Source organism: Ammospiza nelsoni, chromosome 1 (assembly GCF_027579445.1).
Source record: "Ammospiza nelsoni isolate bAmmNel1 chromosome 1, bAmmNel1.pri, whole genome shotgun sequence".
NCBI lineage: Eukaryota > Metazoa > Chordata > Aves > Passeriformes > Passerellidae > Ammospiza > Ammospiza nelsoni.
In genome coordinates this window covers 43,461,601-43,485,420 of record NC_080633.1, presented here as the reverse complement: position 1 = coordinate 43,485,420, position 23,820 = coordinate 43,461,601, and the positions used below count along the sequence as shown (strand labels likewise).

Below are 23,820 nucleotides of genomic sequence, written 5' to 3'. Positions count from 1 at the left end.
AAGAACAACCAAGGGAATTTAAAAAAATCTTTACCTGATTTTTCTACATTATGTATTTCACAGATTCTTATTTAAAGGAATATTTTTGAGCTATTTTGCTCAGAAATACAACCTTTCCAATGTAAGCCTCACACACAATTAATTGAACATCCAGCACTGTGTAGAGAGTTCTCATTTACACTTCAATGATTTTTCAGAAATAAACTGGAATTACTCAGTACATACCTATGAAAAACGTCTTTGACCAGACATAACTGACAGAACAAAATAATGAATAAAACTTTAGGTATCATGATATGCACAGAAGGAGTCTGACAATCAAACATGAGAAAGGACTTTATCTTCCTCAGTGTAGTATTCTGTATGTCAAAGTCTTATGAATAAAGGAGGAGGTTTTAGCTTGAAGAAATGGTGATCATTTGGGAAGTGACTAAAAATTCCTGATATAAAATAAGTTGAACAACAGTGTATTTCTACACCCCCTCAATACCAGCTGCAAACACCTCCACACTTCAGACACCACAGTTATTTGTAAAGGTAATGGAAAAAACCCTCCCTCCCTGCCCCACGGCAGGGGAGATGGACTCCTAATTTAAACACAAGTCTCAAAAGGAAATAAAGCGCACTAAGTTTCCCTCTCCATGTCCTGAAATAGCATCAAGCTCTTCTTACTTCCTTTCCTCTCTCACATGGAGGTACTTCACCCCAAGGTAACCATGCAAAAATAGGAATTATGTGTCAGAGGTTCTTCACTTACAAGCTGGAGAGGGAAATAAAAATCATCACAATCAGAGCAGTAATTTCCTTCCAACTAAGGTCCCTGATGCATTTCCTTCTGAAGAGGCTGGTGACGTTTTCCACAGAGAAGTTAATCTAAATATCCCCTTTGTTGTTTTCCAGCCAGTTTACACCATATCACCCTGCCTACAGCCTTTGTGAAGAGCCAGGGCACTAAAAGTGTTAATTTCCATGCAGAATTGCACATTCCAAGCAGCACAGATGCTTTGGGCCAAGGTTAGTGCATGCACAGCATCCTGGTAGAAGTTCAATGACAACATTACCTCTTTTCCTCTCTGAAAAAACCCCACATGTTACACCTCCTTCTCACCCCAGTCACCAGTTGCCTGCTTCAAATATATTAATACATTTTATAAATTCAGAATAAGCCTAACTGTAGAATGTTTTATTTAGCCACTAACTCACCTTAACCCAGCAAGCACAAAAATTTGCCAATACAAAAAAGCCATCTGAGGATCTTTAAACAAGGCTCAACCTGGGCTTCCAGAAAAGAATACAGCAAAAAGCCTGAATACAGCAAAAAGCTTGAGTGTAGTCCCCAAAATATCTACTAAACTTTCTAAAATCTCACAACTTTCTTTTTTCTGTCCAGTAAGTTTGACCTAGTAAAGGAATCAAATACAAATTAAAGGCCAAAAGTTTCCATAAAAGCAGTTTGAGATGGGATTTTAAGATAGGAAATAAAATGCAAGACTCCAGTGAGAACCTGCACCAAGTACTGCAGAACAATGCTGAGGATGCCTGGAGGAAGAGCAAGACCAATTTTCATGGAAGACTCTACAAGAGGGAGCCAGGTCCCAGCAGCTTCCAGCAACAAGGCTGTGAAGCTTCTGCTGCATGAGCAGGCTTGCCCATGTGAGAAATCAGTTACAAACACACAAAACCAGACTGGAGACCCATTCCAAGCACAGCCAGAACCTTCTCAGCAAGCAACTGCTTTGGAAACTCAGTACAGCCAGATCCCAGGGGCAATGCAAGCACAGAAGAGCACTTTTCTCACCGTAATGCATCAGCACTTGGAAGTTTCTGTTGGCACACGTACCTGGGTCAGGGAGCAAGACGTCTGAGCCAGCAAAAAGCCTGCAGAGCATTAGGAGCTGAGATACTTAATCCCCATGGAAAACAACACTTAGTGGTAGCTTGCAGTACTAGCAGCCCTTCTGATGAAGGCCTTAATGGCCAATTGACTCTAAAACAGGAAAACTGTCTCTATGATAAAGATAAAAACAGAAGCCAAATTTACAATTTAGTTAGATTTCTGCTTGCACCTGGACCTGTAGGACAGTGACAGCTGGAGCTGTTAACAGGCAAGCCCACAGCTCTAGGCCCATAATCCATTCCGATTCATGCCCTCTAACTGGGTGGGTAAATGGAAAACTGAAACAAAATCACACCTAAACACTCCCTCCCAGCTGCATTTGTTGAATACTGTTCTGCAGTGGCAGTTTGGAAACACTGTTTTGTTTCTGAGCAACATAGTAGTCCAAATAGCAATTTAGCTCCAACAGTTATCTGAAGTCAGTCTACAGTCTTTAATTTAAGCAGCTTCCTGAAAGTCTGCGAAAGAAAAAAAAAAATGCTAGGGTAAAGAATGATACATTTGTCATTAGGAAAACATCAACAGGTTTGTGGCTTTGCCAATGTGAAGAAGAATATTCAAACACTTTCTTTTGTGTTCTAATACAGTTACCCAATAATTAGCCCTCATTTAAAACTGCCTCCAGCATGTACAAGTTGTTCTGCACCATCACCAAGAGGTTGCTCTCAGTCCTAAGCCCACAGGCCACTCCATTTGATGGAAAAGAGAGTACCCATGTTCTTCATGAGATTTTAAAACCACAGAGAAACCAGCAGGAGCTCACCTCTCCATCCAGCCTCCTTATGTTGCATATAAACTTCACTACTTTAGACAGTGGCTGTTTCTCTCAAGACTAAAATCCAAAATTCAAATGAACGGCTGAAAACTAGGTTGTCTTCCATCAGAAACTCGTGTTTGAGTTGAGTGAGGCTTAGCCTTGGGGTAGAATGAGAGAAAATGTACTAGGGATGAGGACAAAAATTGCTGAGGGAGGCTGGAGGCAAGTAGTATGCCAACTTTCTGCCTGTCATCCATATCACTGGTGCTTGATGGAGTCTACCCAACACAGAAGTGAGGATCTCTTTCATTATAGTCAGAAGAGCCAGCCCAGTGAAACCTCTTTTTGAAAATGAGCAAGTGCTGACACCTTGGGAACTGGGGGACCCATGCCCCAGCTCCCACTGCCAGGGTGACAGTGCTCATGTGGTTCATGATCAGTGCTTTCTGCCAGGAAACTCAATTGAGTGCCTTCACCACTGCAGACCCTTCCTGCATCAGTGTAAAGTATAAAATGGGAGTCCTAAAGGAACACAATTAGGCAGCCACAGAGAATGAAGCTGAGGAGAATCCCACTGTCACAGCACATCTGTCACACACTGTCAACACAGAGCATCAGCTCTTCCTGCCATTCTGTTTGTCCCTCCTCTGCAACTCAGTCTTCTACAAGCAACCAGCTACAAACACATCTCCCATGACAGTAAATCCCTTCCTACAACCAGGAGCACATGCACAAGTCCTGCTCTGCCCACTCAGCCCCCTCCCCATGGCCAAGAGCTCTCTTTACACTGCTCTCCACCCTGTGCTGTTCTGCTCATGTGACCTCCTCTCACCAGCTCCTCCATGTCCCTGATCTCCCTGGCTCTGACAGGCACAGCCTTGAACTTCCCAGCAGCTCCCAAAGACCCAGAAGTGACATGCAGTAGCAGCACTCACAGAAGCAAATCCTGCACTCTGGTATAAAATGTGTCAGCTTAGAAAATAAATTATGCAAAATTAAAGGGGTACTGGCAGGATTCAAAACTGCAAGCTATTTATATATTGCTGAAAGATGCTCAGTCCTGACAAATCCCTTTTGGGGGATAAAAGCTGCATCCCCATAGGCAGTCCTCTGCTTAGCCCGCACAGGGCCTTGCACAGAAGGGAACCAAGCACAACAGACAGATTTATGTTGTCAGCTAGAAATTAAAAAAACACTAGGCCATGGCAAGCTAACAGAAAACAAAACCAGGCACTTTTTAAATGCAGTCCTTCTGGAACTGCCAGCAACATACTGACATCTGCTTGTCCACTTTCAAAGCAGAAAAGTGTGCACTCTAATTATGAAATACAATTTTCTGATTAGTCTACATTAGCTTCTATTGACCCAAACTCTCTTTGTAGTCAAGATCTTGCCCAGTTGCTAATAGAAGATTTTTCCCCACCTTCCCATATATATCTGGAACCTATGACATATCTCATCTCATATTTCCTCTCATCTCTGATTTTTGTTTTTGTTTCTGCACAGTATCACTGCCACTGAAACATGGTACAACACAGCTATAGCATTCCTCTGAGGTTAGCCAACATCTAATGCACCCTGCTAGGCACAGCTCAGCCCCTGACACGTGAGCACACCTGCACACAGCTCACAGCCCAGCCAGGCTTCCCCAAATAGATGCAGAGGGCTCATTTTGTGGAGACAAGCCTATGCAGAATTCCTCCCCTTGGCCAGCCTCATCAGAGGACCAGACCTCAAGTACAGATATTTAATGAAAAGGACATCACAACACAACTAGAAATTTTCCCATTAGAAACATCAGTCAGCAAAGATCAGATATTTTCAAAATTGGCTTGTCATTTATCCAAGTGAATCTATCCCATCCTGCACTGCCAAGGCCTTGACATCCACTTTATTTCAGCATCTCTGAGTTATTGGCAATGAAAGACAGGAACAATTTCTGTTTATGAAATCACCATAAGCTGGAACGTGGAGGGAACACACAGCTGCTGGTCAGAACCAGGCAGCAGCACCCCATGTGCCGGCCCAAAGCCTTTGCTCTAGAAAGCACTTGTTTGTTACTGTGAAACCAATGTTTCTCCCACTCATTAATCTTTAAAACAATAGTTTAATTGCCACCAGCAAGCATGTACTTGCTTACTAGCAAATAGATAATGATTAACTGTGTTCCAGTCCCACTCTTCAGAAGGAATCAAGTTTCAGATGTTTTCATTCTGGCCCCCTTTCCTTCTTGTATCAACATCCCACGTTAATTTGCTGTGCAAAGTACAACAGGGAGCGTGTTTTGAAACAGGAACTTTACTCCATCAATCGCCCACCAGAGCTGCTGTGGCACTGCCTGTCTTCAGGGATCCCTCTGAGTGCAGGGACTGCACCAGGGCACTCTGCACAAGCTTCTGGCAGGAATGGGGACAGCAGGATTACCACTCATGGACCACAGCATCCCCATCTCACCCAGCCCTGCAGCAGATTCAGAGATTCAGAAGCCCTAGGTGAAGGCAGCTGAGTGCTCACTGCACAGCTCACAGTAACCAGCCACTGAGGGCTGCTACTTCAGCTTCAGTTTTCCTCAACCTGTTTCAATTCAGCTGGCAGGCAGGAACAAGAGCAGCAGCCCAGATGTCAGCACAAGGGCTCACCATGCTCAACACCCAAACAAATAACAACAACCTTGGCACTGGCACAGCTCCATCCACAGCAAAACTGCAAATGACACCATGTCAGAGGAGGTGGCTGAAAAGGCAGAACTTCAGCCTAGATGGACCTTGGGACACTTGAGTGGGCCAAGAGACACTTTACAAGGGGACCTGTGGAGTCCTGCACTTGGGGTGGAACAATCCCACGGTCAGCCCTGTCAAAAGGACCTGCACACTGCAACAGGAGTCAGGCTGAGAAAGCTGAGAAGGTGCAGTCTCCCTGGGAGTAATGCAAACCATGTCCTAGGCTAAACTAAGAGGGCATGGCTGCCAATCCTGCAGACAGGTTACACAGAGAGGTTTCAAATCCTCATCTCTGGCAGTCTTCAAGACATGGCAAAGCCATGGCTAATGCAATCCAGCAACGTGACAGTTCTGCTTTGAGCAGAAAGTTGGGATCTGATGACCTCCAAAGGTCCTGAACAACCACTATTTCAATCAAATACCATAATATTTTTCCTAGTTTCTCAAAATCTGAAGAACATTTCTGCAAAAACTCTGCAGTGGTGCTGAATGTTCTCCTAGATACTCAGATACATTTCTTTTCCTGAATAAACAGACTAGTGGTGCAACTGTGGGGGAGGGGGGTGTAAGGGTTCTGTTTGCTTTTTTTAAGGACCATGACCTTTCCTTCCCCTCTCCCAACAGCCTAAAACTCTGATCCAAACCAGAACTGAAAAGTAGTAAAAACACTCCAGAAACCCCTTCTAGCTATACTTTTCTAAACAACTTCTAAAATCCAAGGCCATGGGAGTGACCTCATTTTGACACAGCTACAAGGCCTGAGCTATATAATCTATGATGACTGTTTACATCAAAATGTACAGTCTCTCACGAGTCTGAAATACTCTTTAGATCTTTAAGTAGTTTATTATAAAGCTATATAATTGAACATTAGTTAGAATTTGTTTTTTCAAAAGTAGATTGAAAGATTTTTAACTGGATGAAGAAGGCAGAGGGGAGGAAAAGGTGAAAACAAGCCTTGCTAGAGTTTTGTGAAACACAAACCATTTCCTCCCTGCTGCATAACTAGTGAAACGCCTATGGAACACTAAAACCATGTGAAGTTTAATCTCTGCTTTTGATTAGGTGTTTTATTCTTATGCTGGGCTTTTTAGTCCCCCACATGCATCCACCCCTTCTCTTCCAACAGCCAAATTGTTGCAGAACTGACCTGACTCCTGGTTGTGTGCTACATTCCTATGCAGTCTATAAAAAGGCTCAGGAAATAAGAGCAGACCTACAAAGCATGCTTCCAGAGACATCTAGCTCTGTGCTAAAGTTAGGTGGTATGTGTAACTCCTTTAAGACAGGATCACGAGTGTGTTTGAAGACCCAGAAGGTTCAGGGCACAACCAAGAGCTCATTCATTAGCTGCTGCTTTCACCAGCATGCAGACAGCTGGATTCCTCAAGGCAGAGTCCCACCTCCCTTCTTTGGGAGCTGTGGAAGGAAATGGGAAAGAAAATATCTGAACACACAGTTCCCTTCAAACACTGTTAAGGCCAGTCCTGAACTGGACTGCACAATCAGCTGCCAGCCCTTCTCTGTTCTCTGGCAGCTCCCATCTAGGCTGTAACCAGGATCTTGTGAAATGAGGGCAAGGATATCCCCTCTGAGCTGATCACTGCCACTGCGCAGTCATCTGAAACCTGCTGGTCTCCTTGCTGGTTTTCATTGATGTAGCTCCTTGCCTTACAGGAACAGGGAGGTGATGCTCACCTGGGTGCAGAGATTGCATGGCAGACACTACCCCAAGCCTTCTGCCCCTCCTTTGTTTTTCATGTGGTTGTTGAGAGATGCTGGTGTGCTTGGAGTTATTCACACTAATTAACAAGTCTGTGGCACCAGAGCATGACAAATGGCTCAGACTAATACCATCCAGGCACAGCCTTCTTGGACATTCAGTGCCATCTGCTTGTTAGTTGTGCAGTTGTTTGCGGCCAAAATTATTAAGCTGTTGCTTTCTGGAAGAGGGGATGATAGAATATGTCCAGGTTTTGATTTCAAAGGTAAACAATCTTATTAAGAGAGAAAAACACTGAGGTAATCCTCCCTGCTCTGTGCACCTGCATTCTGAGAGCTTAGGCAGTGAGTCAGCGAGTCCAGGGCTGACAGCTGCCTTCCAGGTTTACAGAGGCTCCACATGCTCATCTGCACCTGGCAGCAGCCTGCTTCGCTGGAATTAAATATAGAAGCAAGGAACAACTCCCATGAATACACCCTGGAACAGGGACACCGCCTGCATTAGTGGCTTTTTTTAATTACCCAAGATAATCAACATTCAGCAGACACAGATGCAACAGGCATGTTCAGGAGAAACACTGGATCCTTGTCTCATGCAATCACCACCAAAGCAGCAAATGTTTTTAAGTAGAAGTTTTCAGAGTGCTGGCAAGAGACTGGCAGGCTGCTTCTGAAAGCACATCTTGTGCATTCATACTGGCATAAGCACAGACAAGGCATGTGGGTAGGAGTTTCACCTGGCTGATGGGCTGTTCTGGACACGTTCTCCCAGTTCCCAGAAAGCCCCACACCCACAGCCTGTCCTCAATACCAGGAACACACTCTGGAAGAAAGTTCTAGGCTGACCTTGTCTGCCTTTGTACCCTCACAGATACTTTTTAGACAGTCATCCTCCTAAGGGACATGTTGAAGATAACTCTTAACCCTTCAGCATTTTTTCTAGTCAAATTACACAACTCCACAGCACAGGTGAATAACACCTGCTGCACTTAACCAAAGAAGTTGCAGGCGGTGTCCTGGACTAATGAAGGGCTCAGTCCATTCCTCGAAGGAAATAGCCTAGGTAGCAGCAGGAATAGGGAATATGTCAGTTCCACTTCACAGCAAAGAAATCCTCCTTTGAGAACAAGCCATTAGCACTCTTCACCAAATTAAAAGAACCTACCACGACAAACCAAACAATAACAATAAAACAGAAACCAAACAACCAGACACAGCTAAAAGAGGTGGACATTTCTCCCACATCCTGGCAGCAAAATTTCTTGTTGAACAGTACAACTTTTTGTTTGCTGCAATTGAGATGTATTTCTTGTAGAAACTATTCATTGTAGAAACTACAATGCAGAGCCATTCCCACATGCTAATTTCCTAATACAGAAATTAGAGTATTCAGATAATTTTTACCAGCAAGAACAGACAAAAGCTGCAAAATTCATACTGTTTTACTAGAAGTCAAACCAAAACACATCCAGAAGGCAGTAACCAACATCCATATCACATCTGTTTTGGCAGCAGACCTCAGCATGAGCATTTATCACTCCAAAATAAACTCCCACCTATTTAGACCACTGTACACAGGAAACATTTGGTTGGTTGAAAAAATTCCCCGAAGTGGCCAGACTTGTGCTGCCTTCAGCAGTCATCCCTGAGCAATTATCACACAAAACAGGTAGGCAGGATAGCACCCTGACCTCAAGCCACCCAGGCTCAAATGCCAACTACTATTTTTAACAGATGATCCTGTCTGTGGTTTACAATCTCTTGAAATAGACTTTACTAGAGGCCAGACCAAAAAAAAAAAAAAAATCAGGGAAGAAAATGGTGACAGACAACAAAGCAAAGCAACCTTTTTCCTTTAAATTGTTTTGGGTTTTTTTTTCCTGTAGATCAGTGTTCTGGCAATAGCTGTGGAAGTGCTAGTCACACAAAGGAATGCACAACCTAATCCCTCAGGTTTTTCCAAAATAAAGAGGATGCAAAATGATGTCAACTCAAATCTTCATGCAACAGCAGAGGAAAAAGGGATTCTGTTCTATTTTCACATTCCAGGACTCTTTGAGAGCTGCTTACACCTTCCTGCCAGTTCCAGCATCTGTTATTGTATCTGTGTCTAAACATAATAGCCAGACCACCTGTATCACTTCTTCCTGCCTAAATCAGCTGTCATCTGCAAAAAAACCCAAATTTTTCTGCACCAGCCTTCTCCTTGTTACTCCAAAGAACTGAGGGTATTTCACATCAGCTTAACCCAGTATTCCATTACTTCAGACCTACTTGCACAATACTTTAAGTATTTCACAACAGGAAAAAAAAAAAAAAACATTCTTGAAGGTAGAAAAATAATTAGGTCATTTGATTCCCAACAATTAATGGAGAGAAGGTTGAACAGCTATCTGGCTTTGAGCTACTGCCATCCACTATGGCTGAGAACTGATGGAGGCTTTGTAGGGTTGGAGAAAGTGGGAGAAAGAGACACCAAAAGAGAGTAACTTTTTTCATCTCTCCTACATAAATTCTTCAAAACAGATTAAATTGTATTTTCTTCTACTTCTGCAAAGAAAAGCAGAAGAGGGAAGAATCTCTAATTTACAGAGCAGAGTCAACAAATCTACATGATGGAGCCCTCCAAGGCACATCAGCAAATAACCATAAGAAAACAGTTTTTGTATCAATAGCTTATACAACCATCCTTCAACAGAATAGTGCTCACACAAACCAGAAATGCAGGGTGTATGAATACCAACCTAGAATAACTAGACCCATATACTGAGGCACAGAGGCTCAGAGAGATACAGGTGATCTAACTTTTAGAGAGGGACATGCACACAGAACTTACTGACATAGGTATTTCAACAAGCAAGTGGTTAAAATTAGTTCCCACTATCCAAATGTGCCAGGAACATTGTACTTGCAGATGATATTGTTACACATGCCACTTCCTCTGCAGGAAATAATAGCAACAGAGCACTAAATTTGAATCAGGTAAGGATTTTTTTCCGTTCATCTGAGAAGCAGCAGTTGTCAGTGCTCCCAAACATGGGACAGATTAAGAGGGTAAAAATCTGCCAGCCACACTGACCTACTGTCCTATTGGTAAGGTTGATGGGAAGACAAACACATTAAGGAGCTTTCTTCAAAGATCAGATCTTTGGATAACTTTCCCAAGCCAACCAGGCAACATCTGTCATCTTCTCAGCAGTTTAAGGACACCCAGTTTGACACACTCCACTATCACACTCTTCAACCAGGTGACAGAGCCAGAACACAAAAGCCACATTAAGTCAGGCTTTAAGTAAATAAATAATGTTAATAAATCAGCAAGCAAAACCTAGCTTGTTGACCCAGGTAAGTGACCCTGAGTTCCCTGCTTCCTAGGCTTTGTTGCTACTTTGGCCTGAAGGAAAATGCAACAGAACCATGATTCAAGACTTAAAATACAGTTTTCACATTCTAAGCATTCAGGAGGAACAAACAGGGCACACCAAGCACAAGCTCTGTGCAGCAGCAGTGAGACACTGAGCACTGATGGCAGGGTAGTGGCTCCCCACACGCTGCTCACAGGGTTTCAGATCCCAACTGTGCAAACACGACAGGAGACACTCCATCAAACTTTGAGCATGGCAAAACATTTGCTTGACTGAAGCCAAAGTACATCCTGCCTTAGAAAAAGCTTACAAAATTCAGTGGGTTCCCTGGTGAAAGTCCAGGAAGTGACTCCTTACCCTCAATAATAAAGTTACAGATTCCCTTGCTTGGCTTATGCCCCTTTCAGCCATGCTTTGTGTGGGAAGGGAGATTATTACAGTGGGAATGCCCTTTGGGATCACAGCAGCGGGAACTCCACATTGCACCACAGGACTGACGTCACATCGACATGGTTTCCCCAAGATTTAATGATGTGTTTTGTAATAAAAAAAACAAAAACATTGCTGGGAAGAAGGGGTTCAGACCCAGAGCAGGCCCACAGGGAGCAGAAAGGTAAAAAGGACACTCAAAACTTCACAGGCAAACAGGTACAACACACAGCCTCAATGCTCCATACTTTCAGGCACTTCTTGCACAGCTCACTTACGTTTCCTTCTCTTTCCATTTCTTCACAGCACTGAGCTTCCTGACTGCTCACACAGCAAGTTCCATGTCTCTTTTCCCTTCAGAGCACACCAGCCATCTGTTCCCAGGCAAGGCCTGTGCCAGCCTGCCTCCCTCCCATGCCTGCCACAGCGCCAGCCGAGGCCATCACATCAGCATCCATCCCACACACAGGCTCCTCAACCACAAAGCCCCAATTCAGGAAGGGAGCTGCTCCCCTGCCTCTCCACCAAGTAATCTAAAAATCACAGCCATTCCCACATGGCTGATTTACAGACCCAGGGAGTGAGCTGCCTCTCACACCATGCACCCCACCTTCCCCATGCAGGCATCATTCTCTCCCATCTCCCAGTGCCAAGAGGCTCCCAGAGAGCCACCAGGGCAGCTGCAGTACAGCATCCTCAGTTCAAAGGGCAAACAGCACAGGCAGGGCACAATCAATCTACACTGCCAGCCTAGACTGCTTAGTGCAAAAGGCCAGAGCAGCAACAGCCATCCAAAACACAAATAACACAAAATGCAAAAAAAAAATCCTAGTGATCAGACAAGGGGAGCAGTTTTAAATTAAAAGAGGAGAGATTTGGATTACATGTTAGGAAGAGATTATTTACTCAGAGAGTACTGAGGCACTGTAACAGGTTGCCCAGAGAGTTGTGAATGACCCATCCCTGGAAGTGCTCAAGGACAGGATAGCATGGGCATTGAGCAACCCAGTCTAGGGGGTGGCACCTATACTCAGGACAGGTGGGCTGGAACTTGTTGATATCTAAGATCCCTTCTAACCCAAACCATTTCATAATTGTATGATTACTTAAAAACAATAACAGCACTGAACTACAGCCACAGAAAGCAGTCAAGTGCTCTGGGCATTTGGTTTTTTCCTTAAACAGTTGGGAGAATTTGCAGAAGGTTTGTCAAAGTTTATTTTCAAGTCTCTTTATTCCTTCCTTTCAAAATGTGAATCCATATTTTGGATAGTTATTTGGTTTATGAACAGTTAACCAGAAACACTCCTTCAGCCAGGAAAGGTCAGCTGGTTGCTTCACTGTAACTGTGCCAATAATTTTGCTTTTTACTAGCTCCATGGCAAGTCTCCAAACAGGAATGCAAGTCTGTCACAGTTCTGCTGACATTTAATTTTTGCTTCTCAAGTTCCTTCTCCCTCCACCTATTTTTTTTTTTTTGCCAAGATAAACTTACCATATTAGACAAATCAGTCTTAACTCCTTGTTGCCCTAAACATGAGCATCAGGACTTCAGCTCCTAAAAGCAGGATGGAGAAGGAGATTCCTTCTCCATCCTACTTTTATGACATGGGAAGTCAATATACTGATGGATAACACATTTAGTGTCTAGGAACAACAGGGAAAGACCTGGATATCTACCACTGCTGGAACTGGACCCAGGAGCTGCCATCCACACCCAATGCTGCCCTCCTTCTCCCAGCAGAGCCAGCTAGTGCTGTGATCCCATTAGCTCTCCCTCACTGAGTGAATTTGGATACAAAACTTGGGTGCTGTGGGAATTGAACTGGCAAGACCAAAGTTTCCAGTTCCTAATTAATCTTTAAGGATGCTCAGCAGTTTTGAACCTTCAAGTTACAAGAATTTAAAAAGCTTTTGTTTCCTGAGCTCAGGAAGCCACCATCTGCAACTTTCCACACTTGCCACACTACTTTCAGACATCTCAAGCTGAACACTTAGCAGCTGAGATGCAATGGCCACCTCAGAAAGTTTTGTTCATTTACTGGCTTGATCTCTACAAAGAAGGGTATCAGTCTCATCTGCTGAGGAAGACTCTTCCAGGTAGGTAGGTGAGCTCTTATCTGCTTACACTCCTCCCACCTTCACCACCAAGTGGCTCAGTTCCTCCTCCATTCCTGTTCTGCAAGATTACAGCAGCTACTTCTCATCCTGATTCACTAAGAATAAAAAATTCACTGAATCACATCAAAACTCACATTTGGGAGAGGAAATAATTTCCCAGTGATAACTGGGCTCCCCTAAGTTTTGTGAAGACAAGCAGAGTGGAGGTGCAGGATCTGAACATCTGAAAGCTCACCTTGAATAATTCTTTATTCTCTCAGCTGGTTTCTTCACACAGATGTGGCAATCCAGTTATAAAATATTACATGAGTAAAAGATTATTAGTGAGGTGAGAGAAAGGAGCTCTACAACATAAAAAGTTGCAGTGAACAGGATGGGACACCTGTCCCTACTTGTCTATCAACTGCACTTCATCTTGGGTATGCCTGGATACCAACGGAAAAGAACCACTTAAGTACTCATTCCAGCAGCTTTTTCCAAGCCTTTTCAGATAAAAGAGTGCTGCTTAAGTACGCCAACAACATGAAAAAAATAATTAGCTGTAAAACTTAGAAGACTGACCCAAGAGGAAGCAGAACATGGATATCCTCCAACATATTGCTGTCAGAACACATGGTACCGGTGGGTACTAGTTCCAAGTTTCTATCTTTGCTAGGTATGACCTAGCATAGATCTTTCACCTATTTTTGCCTGAAGTAAGTTTTCTGACACTTATTTTAAAAGCTAAATGAGGCAGGGGGCAGAAGGGTGAAGGGAATATCACAAAGCAATACCATGCCTCTCCCAAATAGGCTCAATACTGAAGTTCAGCAAAGCCTCCTCACTCCCAATCTGAGCCAATAAAACATAATCCCTCACCCTGCCACAAAACCAAACCAACCAAACCAGCCCACCACCAAACAAAAACCAACCAACAAAAAAGAACCAAAAACAAACCAAAACAATGCTGAAACTCAATTAAAAACAATACTCCCAGGGCTTTTAGTCAGGTTAGGATCAGTAAAAATACATGGATTGTTTTATTTGTGGGGGTGGGAATACACTTTTCTAAGATTATTTTTCCAGCGGAAGCAAAGCAGAAAGGCACATCTCCTGCTCAATTTGTCTATGGGCTCACAAGTGATGATGTATGGACAGCAGTGTTTAAATGGCACCTCTCACCCAGTGACCCCAAAGTGCTTTTACTTCCTTAATGAACTCAGCTTCACAGCAGCTTGACAGCTTCATTTTACATGGGAACTGAGAGAGAGATGAAGTCATTCATCTGTGCCATGCTGCAGCACAAAATCAGCCCCTGCCAGCCCAGTGATTTATGCATCAGACCACACTTGCCTTTGCACAGCATCCTGTCACCAGGGAGGTAGCACACTTCCCATCCCTGTCACTTGCTCAGGCACCACTGTGAACACCATTGCATAGGCACTTTTCAGCCCCAGCCCTGCAAAATGCTAAGTCAAGAGTGGCTTAAGACACTCCTTACCTCAGAGACTCAGCACTGCTCTTTACATTATTAATGTTTCCTGGCAACTTCACCCTTCTTCCCCATTAGCTTTGGGTAAGAAAAGTCTCATTCTTTGACTAGACAACTAGGGAAGCAGCTACTAGTGAAAAAAAAAAAACTAAAAAAAAAGAAAAGAAAAAAGAATAAACCACCACCCAAACCAAACAAACATGGGAAGTTTGATTTTCTGAACATTTAGAACCTGGGCCATCTTCTGGATTACAGGAATTTCATATTGCTACAATGTGGGCATTGCTTGTGTACTTGCACAATCCTCTACATGCCTAGGTTCTTCCATTGAACATGGGCATTACTGCTTAAGTTAAAGAACAACATGAAAAGACAAAAATGTTCTCACAGCACAAGTACTTCAAAATTTGATTTAACAACAAATGTGGATCAAAATAAGTAAGGTTTTGTCTGCAATCAACACAAAAGGCCCACTGCTGTACCAAATGAGGAATTACAACAGCTCTGTCTTGTCAGAAGTTACATGAAATCTCCTTGAACAAGAATATGAGTTAGATCTCACTTGAGTCTCAGCAAAAACCAAATATTACTGCTTTGGTACCAACAGACAGCATCCTGACTCCCTGTGCCACCATTTCAGGAGGCAAAGTACTCAGACTAACACCAAGGGACCAATGTTCTGGTGAAGCAAAGTTTCACCCTGAGACAGGCCAAGCCATGGCTCTCTTGGCAAACATTCCACAAACAAGATCCTACAGGACCTTTGCATAGGAGAGTTAATTTGCTTTGAACTCCCTATCTTCTGCCAACACAGGATTGCACAAGATGGGGATAAGGGTGAGTAGACAAAAGGGCTCAAGATCCTAAAGCTTCTCCAGTGTTAAAACTTCAGTTGGTGACCTGGTTTTTGGTGACCCCACATCACTGCCCTCATAAGTTTTGAATGGGTTTTATCTTAATAGATGAAACATGTATTCATGTATTTCCAAAAGAGACTTGTGCTGGTGCCATGTGAAAGCAAACTCCTCAATGTGACTTACTACAGCTTGCATTAGGTAACTTACCCTGCAGCTGACATCTTAAACCCAAGTAACTCTGGACAACTCCTGCATTTCTGCCAAACTAAGAGTCATCAATTACACAATTCTGTATTTCCAAAAGGCTTAAAATTTACAAGGTCATAGTTTTACTTCCCTTTAGTAAGAACAACAAACAGGAATTTACACTTCCCTTTCTCTTACCAGTAGAGTCACTCATTTTTCCCCTATTGTTTAATTAAAGCTCTTTCAGCCCTCAAGAACCTTGTTCCTGTATTTCTGGAGGCAGTCTAATGGCTCTAAAATAAGTGTAAAGAAAAGAGGAGGAAGACAATTCTTCATAGGCTAGATGTTATTATTAATTTTAAAAAAATAATAACAAGCTCTTCCCATGATTTCTCTACAGTTTAGCAAATCAAAGTAAAAAGAGAAATGCAAACTGGCACCTAACCATGTTAATACTCTGGTACATTCCTTCAGTTTCATATTTCCCTACCTATTCTGCCCTTCTTCATACTTTATTATAGTGGATTTGCTCCTAGTTATGTGGAGTTTTCTAGATTAAATTAAAACTAGAAAAACTCTTTAGACAGATGCTTTACTGATGACTGGCACCAATCTTTCCAATCTTCCAGCTTCCAGACAGATTCACTATCATTCGATGCTTGCATTCCTCTTGGCCCTCACATTTTCCATTTTAAGATGTTATTAGATAAAGGGCAAAAGGGAAACCAGAGACCATCTTCTATCTCTGTCTGCTGAACAGATACAAAGTAGGAACTCTGTTCCATGACCAGATTCATTAAACAAAATGAAAAAAAGGAAAATGAGTGGTTAGAAGGGCAAGCCCTGCTTTAAAATAAAATGTTGTCGAGGAATTAAAACACAAATGAATGTGAAGCATTCATAAATGGGATAAACAGCATTTAAATCTAGCTAGTGACAGAATGGATTGGGGGAAAAAGTACTGTTCCCTCTAACAAGCCTACTGCTGGAGCAGTGATTCTACTGATTTAAGGAACTTCAGGAGCTTGGGTTTCTTAGTGGTCTTGCAAAGTACCTTTGAACCAGAATGACTGAATGGATTTCAGGGGTAGCAGAGACATAACAATACAAAATTCCATTTCCAGAACATAAACCGCTGCCAGCTTCAGGGCAGAGAGCAAAGTTTGCTGCCCTGAGTTTGTGATGTTACAAACCTCAAAGTCAATTGATCTTTTGATATTTTTTTTGTACTGCAAAGTGTGTGCTTCTACCATTAACTCTTCCAAGTGTAACTCTTGAAGTCCTATGCATGCTGTGCCTTACCCAGCTATTTATAGTAACAGAAGTATAAGATCATGCTCAGGGCAGGGTGGCAGGGATTGTTTTTCCTAATTGCACATAGTAGTTTACACAATTACTAACTCTGTAGCTCACCACTGCTTTATCCCTAGACACACCATAGCCCTCAAGAGCAGGGTTTCAGAGCACTTACAGATGAGAGGCAGATACTTCAAAGCACAGCAAGCAGGGCAGTTTACCTCTTTGCCACGCTGCTTCTAGTCTGCAGGATTAAGCCTAATACTCCCTACACCTCATCCCCATCACCTGAGACAATGCCTCCAGAACAATGCTATGCAATTTAAAACATCAACACAGTCACATATTACCTTGCATGCCACACCCCATCAACCCAGTTCCTCCTTCACCAACTTTCAAGGAAATGAAGCTTGTTCATTCCTCCCTTTCCTGTCGCTGTTCTGAGGACACATTCTCTTCCCTCCACTTCTCCTATCCTGAGAGTTTACTCTGCCTCCTGGCACACCCCTACTCTACTTTTCTCATCCCTCTACCTACTTCTGTGAACAAAATCCTTCTGCAGTTTTCCCATATTTCACAGATGCCACCCCATCTCTCACTCTCCCCTTGAACACAGTCACATCCCAGCTACCCAGCCACAGATGCCACCCCACACATCCTTCCAGCCAAGCACAGAAGTAGCTGCTCCAGGCAGTTCTTCTTGACTCTTCCTGCCTCAAGAGAAAACAGAAATAGCAACCAGGAACATGCTTCCCTTGGGGAAAAAACCAAAAAGCCTCACCCACCAGCAAGCCCCACCACCACAAACACCCAGCAGAAGCACTGCCTAAGCCACCACACACTCAACTCTCTGCAGCTTCCTCCCTAAAATGAGATGCTGCCTGACATGTCACAAGCTTTCTGGCTTTCTCTTCATCCAGCAGGTCACACTCTTCCCTCCACACCTCATCCTTCCCTGAGCTCCACAGGCCTATCAGTAATCAAGCAGTAGTTGGGGCATGGGAAGTAAGGCCCTGATGACAGAGAAAGCCAAGCTCAGTTTGTGCCCAAACCAAAACACTTTAGAGACACATTTAGCACTTTCCTACTTCAGCACAACCCAATCAGCACCAGACCCTGCCCCACTCCAGCCTTTTTCCCTGCAGCTTCCAGCTGCAGCCATTGAGCTGCTGAGCATTTTGATTTAAGAGGAAAAACCACATACACAATGTCTACACTGTATTTTCAAATAAGTACAACTACTGATAGGACAGAGCTCTGAAAGGCCATTTATTATGAGAGAAGAGAGCTAGTCTTTTGCAATTCTGTCTGCTGTAGTTGTAGTGGGTTTGAAGAGCACGTGCAGCTGTGGCTGTGAAGAAATCCATTTTGCCACTGATTCCCATGCAACTGAAGGCACAGCCCAGTGCCAGCCAAGTGCATGTGCTGAGGATGTTATTAATAGCAGGGAAGCAACACCACCAGTGTGTGCCCACAAGCTGACAAGGCAGAAAGCTCTTACCTGCCTGGCCACCCTCCGAGCTTCCCAGTAAGGTTTAGAGTCTTCTACAGCTTTTCCAATCTTCTTGACCAGCTCATCCAGTTTTACTGTGGCCTCCACCAGCACAGAGCGGAACTTCTGGCGCGCATCCTTCAAAACGGTGCAGGAAGGGAAGAAAGGACAAAGGCAGATTAGAGCTTTAAAAGTTATTTCTACCTGTTTGTTCCTACCTTCAGGTTCCTCTTTAGATTCACACAGGAGTTGACACATTCAGAACAGTCGCTGGCATTTGGATTAAGACAGAATTTTTCAGCAGAGGAACCCTGGAACCCAGAGCCAAATCCTAAAGCTGGCATCCTGGACACCAAATCTTTGTTTTTCAGTGACAGCTTTTATACAAAGCCTACAACAGCCTGTTCTAGATGTTACCTCTGGCAGGGTTTCTCAGAGAGGAATTGTTTGTAAATTACTCACTCTGTGAGGAGGCAAACAGCAGTGAAACAAGTTCTGAGAGGGACTTCAATGGCAAAGACATCTCACATACATAAAGCTAGAATGCTGCTAGCAGGCAGGCCAAACCCCCACAGCAGGCTGGCAAATCAGCTGGAATCGGCACAGAAAACCCATCTTTTCAGCTGTGGTTTCTATCAATGGAGAAGGGCACCTACATTCCACTTCACTGTTAATATTTTCTATATTTAAAAAACCCAGCTACTTCCAAACAGGATGAGTTGCACTCCTTACATGATTAGCTAAAGCAATTAAAATATTTTCTCTGCTCCGCTGAAATTTCCACGCATGTAAGCAAAGTGATTCTGATTTCAATCTCAGAATCCACCACAGACTCTAAATATATGAAATTATTGCAGATTGATGCAAATTCAGGCTGGGACCTGGCCCAGGATTTAAGGAGATGAAGAGGAAGGGCCATGTGAGCTCTCAACAAGGCTTGTAACTCTAATTAGAGTGCAACATTTATGCAGACTGCTGGAGTGACATGTTGATAATCAGGAAGCAGCTGGCTTCAAGAAGTGCCCTAATTCAGGAGGGTTTTGTCATTATTGTTGATGATTTCTAGAATGCAAAACTGCTTATTCACTGGAAGATTTAAAATACATTGCAAGCTGCCACTATGCTCTCAGAAGTGGAAAAAAAAAATGCAACAATACATCAGTTTTTGCAGAAAAAGCAATATACTTCTGTAAAAGCTTCTTTGCTTCCTTTTCAGTGTTATGTAAAACCTGAACCAGCATCAGCATTATCTTAGACCAGGCCAAATAGCTTTGGATTCTTAAGGTACTCCAATTTATTCTAAGGAATTATTCAAATGGGTAACAAGGTCAAAAATGGAGAATTAAATGGACATTAACTTATTATTTCATTAACTCAAATCCAGTCAATAATCTCATTTCTCAGTGAAAGCCTGAAATGTATCATTTAAACAATATTTATCGAGTCAATGATTTTCTCAGTGAGAAGAATTTGAATATTTCCAATTAAGTTACTGGACCATACATGGTTCACTGCTCAAAATGAGTTTCATAAGTAACTGAAAAAAGACTCCAAGCATGATGACTATATTGCAAGAAAAATAATAAGTACTGAAGTATATTTAACAAAGCAAAAAATTCTTTGCAGGTGTAGGAACAGAATTAAAAGCTCATTTCTAAATGAATGAGCCAGAAGATTTAACTCTCTTTGTGAAAGCTGCATTTAAGGATATTAGTTAGGCAAAATAGTTTAAGTAAAAAAATCCCAATGCAGTGATTCATCCAGAAGTTCAGTTCCCATGTTTGTAAGATCACTTGGAACAAAGAAACCACCACTACAAATCTGTGCTTGGAGACCTACCCCAAATTTACTCATCTAATAATTATACACGGACTTATCCCATAGGAAAAAGATGACTAGTCCCCACTTGGAGTTTAAAAACACAAAACAAAAGAAAACAAAGGACACTAAGAACAAAGCAGTCAAATTAACGGCAACTTCTGTACCCATTCATCTCCCTTGAACTCTGAAGCATATACAAATTACTGAACTCCAAGTGCTCCTCTAGCTGGTGCCTGAAGCACAGGTCTTACAAATGGTGAAGCAGACATTTGCCCACGAGCAAACTCCACTCCACAAAGTCGTTAGTCACACAGAATGGGGAGCTTCAGCAGAAAAACACACTGGTGTGAAACCCCAGTTTATCATTTTCCTCCAAAGATGACTGGCTCTTCTTTTAAGGCTTAATTTAGGTCTGACCACCCTCATTCTTGCAGCGAAGAACAATAATGAAAACCAAAGCACCCCAGAACTTTGTATCATCCATCACAACTTATTTTAGTGACATTTATTCTCAGGCTCCTGCCTGCCAGGAACACAAGCCTGCAGGCTCCAACACCTTCTGCATGACAGAACAAGCAGATGCTCAGTTCTCTGCTGGGATGAGACCCCCACCAAAGGTTTCCAGCCATCCCCTTCAGTGGTTCAAAGCTATAAATCCTCTTAACAGTGTTTTCTGTGAGGACACATCAAAAACTCAGAGGCTCAGAACAGCACATCAGTGCAGCTCATTTGTGGTGCCCAGCACAGGGTAAGTCCTACATCCATGTCAGAAAGACAACCACAACCTTTTCAAGCTCCTTATCAAATCCTCTGGTGTGACTTGCCCCTCCATGCAAGTGTTACTATTTAACTGCCAAACTCTTGCTTCATTTAGACCTTTATCATGCACACACAGATAACAGAGAAAGGAAAATATGTCAATTCCTGCAACTTGCTGTCGTGAGCAAAACCAAGACAGTGCAGCATATGCCATAGAAATTTTCTAGCACAGTCCTCAATTTCCTATTTCTGTATTTCAGCTTCTTGAAAGATAACTCATTCCAGCAGAAATGCTATCCATTGATAACAGCAGCCTTAGGTAACATGTGAGTCACACTCACCATTTCTGGGCCAGTTTTTATGTTTTGTTTTTTTTCTTTTTTAATAACACAGTTTGTTTTTCTCATCACTGCACTGAACACATACACAGACTCTAACAGAAGCAGTGCAACTGACATAAAACATCTCAAACAGCCTGACATTTTTAAAGTGTGTTTTTCCCCTCTACTCACTCCTAATCGTCTCTGATCATTTTTAAGAACACCTTGCTTCTGATTTCAGAAATAGAAAGGTGACATTGAAAATGTTAGCCAGTCAGCTTTCAATGTTTTTTCCCCCTCCTATTTGCTCAAATGAGATGATGATAAACCTTTTACAAGCTGGACAAAAGCCGATTAAGGCATTTATCCTCAATGTGTGTTGCAAGGTGAAAAAAAAAAAAAAAAAAAAAAAAAAAGTAGCAGGAGAAGCTTCTTATTTAAATTACAGCCTTAACAAGGAGACTCTCACTAGCTAGGTGTTTGTCATACACACACTCCAGCAGGCAGAGCATTTAGTGTAGCACGTGGACAGCTGCAGTTTACATTTCAACATCTTGTTCTACGGCTGCAAGAGCTCCATGCTCATCAGCTTTCCTTCTGGAAATCCTTTGCACTTTTCTTTCAAAAGAGATTTCACTAGTGTTGTCTTAAGGAGCATGCCAGACCTCTACCCCATATATGGTTTTGCTGCAATAGTTCATTATTAAAAGCAGACTTTGTTTTGCTGCTGGGCAGCTTTTTGATACTGCACCAGAAAGAGGGACCACACTTAAGGACAGGTCATCCTTACCGCAGCATTTTGAAGATCCATTCTCAAATGTGGGGAAAAAACTGAAAAGCTAAAATACAATTTTCAACCCATAATGCACCTGTCAGAGGAAAAAATGCAGGCCTGTTTTCCTCACTCATGAGTGATGGTGATGAGCTGGTGTTAGATGCCAGATGACAAGTAAATAACTATTTCTGCCCATCAAATGAAACATGTATTTTCAAACAATTCTATTTTTAAAATGAGCTTTACATATCAACCATGTCTGAATCATCCTAGTACCAAGTACATCTAAATTTCATTTACAAAGGTTGTCTCGTGACCGTTCTGCCAGTCTGGTGAGCAGAACCTCCGGCAAGCACGGGAGGTGCTTGGAAATGGAACTGCTGGCTGAGAGACAGCCTTCATCTATTTCCAGGAGGCTGACAGGATCCATACCATCTCCTCTGCTACAAAGACCCAGCAGCTGCAAAAGCTCATCTCCAAGCTAAACCAGCATCAGCATCACACATCCACACCAAAACAGATGCACAAGGTATGCTCAGAAATTTACCTTCAAGCATCAAACTAGTTAAGGACACTTTAAATGTCTCTTTGGTACCTGAGCAGCTCAAGTAAGCCAGACTGGCAACCTAATCTTAAAAACAAAGTGCAAGGAAGGGGAAAAGTAGTAGTATCTCCATTTTTAAGGGATAAGAAAAGCCTTCCATTTGTTTTTTTTAGGCAGCTACTATTTTGCCATCTAAGAATAATTAAAAAATCAGTACCTGAAAGCTGCTCTAATCTCCTGCTTGCAGACAGTTACAAACTGAGACTACCAACACTTTTTACTACAAATGTTTTTAATTCTCAGAAGAAGAGAGAAGAAAGCAGGCATGGGAGGGTGAGTGCTCCTTCCAAAGCAAGATTTCTCCACCTAACCCTTCCTCTCTCAGACTGGAAACCCATCTGTACGTCAAGAACATGAACCAAGTAAAGCCCTTTGACTCACTTGGTTGACAAAATTTTTCCAGAGCCACAGCAGAGGAAGAAGCCTTCCCTTGCCCATCCTTGGATGAAAGCAGAAGGCAAAACAACAAGGAATTCACACACAGGAGCCATTTCCTATGGAAGCAAGTAGATCACAAAGAAATGTGGAAAGATTTGTCCTGATAGTGCTGGACAAATCCATCACACATGTACATGCTCCTCCCAAAGCCAGCAGGAACAGCAGCCAGTGAGCTGCTCTGCCCTTATCTCTGCATTCTTTTGTGGACACTGGAAAATGCTGCACAGGGATACTGATAAGGTGGCGGATGTTTCCACTGATAGATGTTTCCTCAAGCCAAGCAGGCACGCTCAGAATGAGATTCCAGACACTGAGAGGTCATTTTTCTAAAACCTGAAAGATGGAGAATTTTTCCTTAAAATCTACTTACATGTTTTATAGGTGACAGGGTCAACAGCTCAAGTTTTTTTCCTAAAGCCAAGTATTTTAGTGAAGAAGTAAGAAGCAATTCTAAATAACTGGTGAATATCTGCCTGCCAGTGGGAAGCAGAGAATTAATTCCTTGTTTTGTTTTGCTTGTGTGTGCAGCTTTTGCTTTACTTAACTGCCTTTATCTCAACCCATGGGTTTTCTCACTTCTACTCTTCTGCTTCTCCCACACTGACAAAGAGGGAGCAAGGGGCTATGTCATGCTTAGCAGCTAGCTGGGGTCAAACCATGACAAAAAGTTCTTCCCCTTCTGAGAGGGGCTCAAATGCTGACAAGGCTCACCAGTGAAAGAGCACCACAACTAATAAACCCCTTCCCTTATATCCAACAACAACCCAGGGTGACCTTTATGATAAACCCA

General features: G+C 42.8%; 1 protein-coding gene across 1 annotated transcript in view; it reads right to left on the bottom strand.

Moving 5' to 3' along the window:
• SH3BP5 (SH3 domain binding protein 5) overlaps nucleotides 1-23,820 on the bottom strand; it is a 50,727-nt gene that overhangs the window by 20,524 nt on the left and 6,383 nt on the right. Inside the window, exon 3 of the mRNA XM_059485455.1 lies at nucleotides 18,323-18,451. Within this exon, the coding sequence (XP_059341438.1) occupies nucleotides 18,323-18,451 (129 nt within the window). The remainder of the gene's footprint in view (nucleotides 1-18,322; nucleotides 18,452-23,820) is intronic.